General features: G+C 53.1%; 1 protein-coding gene across 1 annotated transcript; it reads right to left on the bottom strand.

Annotated features, from left to right (window-relative positions):
* On the bottom strand, positions 1–1,460 carry LOC121870471 (collagen alpha-1(III) chain-like; the record flags this gene model as incomplete). Its single annotated transcript, XM_042372307.1, has 2 exons — positions 1–722; positions 877–1,460. Coding segments are annotated over 2 exons (1,306 nt in total), but the record flags the coding sequence as incomplete, so codon positions are not given.
* Between the last annotated feature and the right edge of the window lie 3,749 nt (positions 1,461–5,209).

Genomic DNA, 5,209 nt, shown 5'->3' with positions numbered 1-5,209 from the left:
TCACTTCACGCCGTGTGAGGAGGGGCCACCCTGGTAGCCGTGCGACGAGGGGGCCGCCCTGGTAGCCGTGCGACGAGGGGGCCGCCCTGGTAGCCGTGCGACGAGGGGGCCGCCCTGGTAGCCGTGCGACGAGGGGGCCGCCCTGGTAGCCGTGCGACGAGGGGGCCGCCCTGGTAGCCGTGCGACGAGGGGGCCGCCCTGGTAGCCGTGCGACGAGGGGGCCGCCCTGGTAGCCGTGCGACGAGGGGGCCGCCCTGGTAGCCGTGCGACGAGGGGGCCGCTCTGGTAGCCGTGCGACGAGGGGGCCGCCCTGGTAGCCGTGCGACGGGGCAGCTCTGGTAACCCGTCTTGACGAGGAGCCGCCCTGGTAGCCGTCTGCGACAGGGGGCCGCCCTGGTAACCGTGCGACGAAGGTGCCGCCCTGGCCTTCGTGCGACGAGGGGCCGCCCTGGTAGCCGTGCGACAGGGGAGCCGCCCTGGTATACCGATGCGACGAGGGAACCGCCTGTGGAGCGATGCGACGAGGGCCGCCTGGTAGCCGTGCGTGAGGGCCGCCCTATTAACCGATGCGACAGGGCCGCCCTGGTAGCCGTGCGACGAGGGGCCGCCCTGGTAGCCGATGCGACGAGGGGAGCCCGCCCTGGTAATACGTGCGACGAGGCCGCCTGGTAGCCGTGCGACGAAGGGAGCCGCCCTGGCCAGCCGATGCGGCGGGGGCCGCCCTGGTAGCCGATGCGACGAGGGCCGTCTGGTAGCAAATCGCGACAGGGGCCGCCCTGGTAGCCGTGCGACGGGGGCCGCCCACAGTAGCCGTGCGACCTAGAGCGGCCCGCCCTGATAACCGTGCGACCTAGAGCGCGCCCGCCCTGAGCCAACCGTGCGACCTGGGGGCCCGCCTGGTATCCGTGCGACTAGGGGCCACCGTATCCCTGCGACCTGAGGCCCACCCTGACCGTGCGACGATAAGGCCACCCTGGTATCCCGTGCGACCTAGGGCCACCCTGGTAACCGTGCGACGAGGGCCACCTGGTAGAGCGTGCGAGGAGGGGCGGTAGCCGTCGCGGGAAGGGGGCCACCCCTGTGAAGCGCTTACGTGCGGGGAGGGCCACCCCTGGTAGCCGTGCGAGGAGGGGCCACCCTGGTAGGCGTTCGACGAGGGCCACCCTGGTAGCCGTGCGACGAGGGGCCACCCCTGGTAGGCGTGTGGGGAGGGGCCACCCCTGGTAGCCGTGCGGGGAGGGGCCACCCCTGGTAGCCGTGCGGGGAGGGGCCACCCCTGGTAGCCGTGCGGGGAGGGGCCACCCCTGGTAGCCGTGCGGGGAGGGGCCACCCCTGGTAGCCGTGTGAGGAGGGGCCACCCCTGGTAGCCGTGTGAGGAGGGGCCACTCTGGTAGCCGTGTGAGGAGGGGCCACCCTGGTAGCCGTGTGGGGAGAGGCCACCCTGGTATTTAGGTTTATGTCTGTTTTCATCAGTTCACTTACAGTTTATGGCGAGTTTAATGTGTTAGATGATATATATTTCAGAGGAGGTGACGCTCTTTGTATATGCAAATGAGGGAACAAAACAGTAATGTCGGTCAAGGCTGTTGATTGATGGTGACAGTTCTTACCAAGTTGGGCAGAAAATATAGTGAGAAAGATATATTTACCAACGGGCTAGATCTTTTTCTGTGTGTGTGTGTGTGTGTGTGTGTGTGTGTGTGTGTGTGTGTGTGTGTGCTGAGTATAATTTGAATCTTGTCGTGGACAGCAGCAAGTTTAGTGTGCATCCCCTACTCCTGTGAACGGTAACACAAAAAGTAGAGGTGATAAAGGGTGTTTATCAAACTCCAGTAATTAGTATATTCCAGCGTTGAGTGATACAGAGTATTTCTAGTACATTGTATGTTTAGTTGTGTACATAGACGCTTGCTTAGTTACTAGATGCGAGGTGTGGATTCAGTATAATTAGGTCACCTGTATACCCGACAGAGATAAAGTGGTGTGCCATTAGACACACATTATGCCAGGACCAGTTCCTAAAACGTGAGGTACAGGGGATAGTTAGCTGTATATGGCAGGTGAGGTACAGGGGATAGTTAGCTCTGTATGTCAGGTGAGGTACAGGGGATAGTTAGTTGTATATGGCAGGTGAGGTACAGGGGATAGTTAGCTGTGTATGGCAGGTGAGGTACAGGGGATAGTTAGCTGTGTATGTCAGGTGAGGTACAGGGGATAGTTAGCTGTATATGGCAGGTGAGGTACAGGGGATAGTTAGCTGTGTATGGCAGGTGAGGTACAGGGGATAGTTAGCTGTATATGGCAGGTGAGGTACAGGGGATAGTTAGCTGTGTATGGCAGGTGAGGCACAGGATAAAGTTAGCTGTGTATGGCAGGTGAGGTACACAGGATAGTTGAATAAGATGGCAGGTGAGGCACAGGATAGTTAAGAGGTATGTCAGGTGAGGTAAAGGGATAAAGAATATATATGGCAGAGGCAGGGGATAAGAAGCAGTATATGGCAGGTGAGTGCACAGGGATAGTTAGCTGTGTGTGTCAAGGAGGTAAAGGATAGTTAGCTGTATGGCAGGAGGCACAGGGATAGTTAGCTGTGTATGGCAGGTGAGGCAGGGGATAAGCATGTGTGTCAGGTGAGAGGTAAAGGGATAGATAAGCAGGTGGAGGTACAGGGATAGTTAGCTGTGTATGTCAGGTGAGGTACAGGGATAGTAGCTGTATATGGCAGGTGAGGTACAGGGATAGTTAGCTGTATATGGCAGGAGGTACAGGGATAGTTAGCTGTATATGGCAGGTGAGTACAGGGATAGTTAGCTGTGTATGTCAGGTGAGGTAAAGGGATAGTTAGCTGTGTATTCTCAGGTGAGGTAAAGGATATTAGCTGTGTATGTCAGGAGGTAAAGGGAAGAATGTGTATGGCAGGTGAGGCACAGGGATAGTTAGCATGTATGGCAGGTGAGGTACAGGGATAGATTGTGTATGTCAGGAGGTAAAGGGATAGTTAGATGTATCTCAGGTGAGGTAAAGGGATAGTTAGCTGTGTATGTCAGGTGAAGGGGGATAGTTAACTATGTATGTCAGGGTGAGGTAAAGGAGAAGAATGTGTATGTCAGGTGAGGTACAGAGGGATAGTTATGTGTATGTCAGGTGAGGCACAGGGATAGTTAGCTGTGTATGTGAGGGTGAGGTAGGGATAGTTAACTGTGTGATGTCAGGTGAGTAAAGGGATGAAGTTAACTGTGTGTATGTCAGGTGAGGTACAGGGCATAGTTAGCTGTGTATGTCAGGTGAAGTAAAGGGATAGTTAGCTGTGTATGGAGGTGAGTACAAGGATAAGAAGGTGTATGTCAGGTGAGGTAAAGGGATAGAATTAACTGTGTATGTCAGGAGGTAAGGGGATAGTTAATTGTAGTTGTGTGAGGAAGGAGAAGCTAAGTGTATGTCAGGTGAGGTAAAGGAAGATAGTTAGCTGAGTGTCAGGTGAGGTACAGGGGATAAGTAGGCTGTGTATGCAGGTGAGTGTAAAGGGATAAAGAAGGTATGGCGGGTGAGGCACAGGGATAAGCTGGGTATGTGAAGGTACAGGGGATAGTTAGCTGTGTATGTCGGGGTGAGGGTAGGGGAGAAGAGTGTCAGGTAAGTACAGGGGATAGTTAGCTGTGTATGTCAGGTGAGGTACAGATAGTTAGCTGTGTATGTCAGGTGAGGTACAGGATAGTTAGTTGCATGGCGGTGAGGTATAGGGAGAAGTTGCTGTATGTCAGGTGAGGTACAGGGATAGTTGCTGTGTATGTCAGGTGAGGTAAAGGGGAGATAAAAGTGTCAGGTGAGTGTAAAGGAGAAGAAGCTGTGTATGTCAGGTGAGGTAAAGGGATAAGTAGCTGTGTATGTCAGGTGAGGTACAGGATAGTTGGATGTGTATGTCGAAGAGGTAAAGGGGATAGTTGACTGTGTATGTCAGGGTGAGGTACAGGATAGTTAATGTGTATGGCAGGTGAGGTACAGGGGATAATGTGTATGTCAGGTGAGGTAAAGGGATAGTTAACTGTGAGGTTGTGAGGTAAAGGAGAAGAAAGCAATGCTGGTGAGGTAAAGGGATAGTTAGCTGTATGTCAGGTGAGGTAAAGGGAATAGTGTGTATGTCAGGTGAGGTACAGGGGATAAGAAGGTGTATGTCAGGTGAGTGTGTAAGGGGATAGTTAGCTGTATGTCAGGTGAGGTAGATAGTTAGCTGTGTATGTCAGGTGAGGTAAAGGAGTGTTAAAATGTCAGGTGTAAAGGGATAGTTAACTGTGTGTCAGGTGAGGTAAAGGGATAAAGAAGCTGTGCAGGAGAGGTAAAGGGATAAGAAGTGTATGTCAGGTGAGGTACAGGGATAAAGAAGGTGTATGCAGGTGGAGGTAAAGGGAATAGCACTGTGTATGTCAGGTGAGTGTGTGTGGGATAGTTAGCTGTGTATTGTAAGAGGTAAAGGGGATAGTTAGCTGTTGTGTATGTCAGGTGAGGCTAAGGGATAGTTAGCTGTGTATGTCAGGTGAGGTAAAGGGATAGTTAGCTGTGTATGTCAGGTGAGGTAAAGGATAGTTAACTGTGTATGTCAGGTGAGGTAAAGGAGAAGAAGGCATGTCAGGTGAGGTAAAGATGGCAGGTGAGGAGATAAGCTGTGTATGGCGGTGAGGTACAGGATATTAGCTGTGTATGCAGTGGGTGAGGGCACAGGATAGTTAGCTGTGTATGTCAGTAGGTACAGGGATAGTTACTGTGTATGGCAGGTGAGGTACAGGGATAGTTAGCTGTAGTATGGCAGGTAAGGTAACAGGGAGGAAGAAGGTATGGCAGGTAAGGCACAGGGATAGTTAGCTGTGTATGGCAGGTGAGGCAGGATAGTTAGCTGTGTATGGCAAGGAGGTACAGGGATAAGCATTGTGTATGGCAGGTGAGGTCAGGATAGCTATTGTACAAGGTTAGGCACAGGGATAGTTAATGTGTGCTGGCAGGTGAGGCATTGGATAGTTAGCTGTTGCATGGTAGGTACAGGGATAGTACAGTGTATGGCAGGTTAGGCACAGGGATAGTTAGCTGTGTATGGCAGGTGAGGCAGGGATAGTTAGCTGTGTATGTCAGGTGAGGCACAGGATAGTTAACATGTGTGTATGGCAGGAGGGCTAGGGATATTAGCTGTGTATGGCAGGTGAGGTACAGGATATAGCTG

The sequence above is a fragment of the Homarus americanus genome, unplaced genomic scaffold (genome assembly GCF_018991925.1).
Source record: "Homarus americanus isolate GMGI-L3 unplaced genomic scaffold, GMGI_Hamer_2.0 scaffold39490, whole genome shotgun sequence".
Lineage (NCBI taxonomy): Eukaryota > Metazoa > Arthropoda > Malacostraca > Decapoda > Nephropidae > Homarus > Homarus americanus.
Note: the sequence above shows the minus strand (reverse complement) of the source record. Positions and strands in the feature narration are given on the sequence as shown.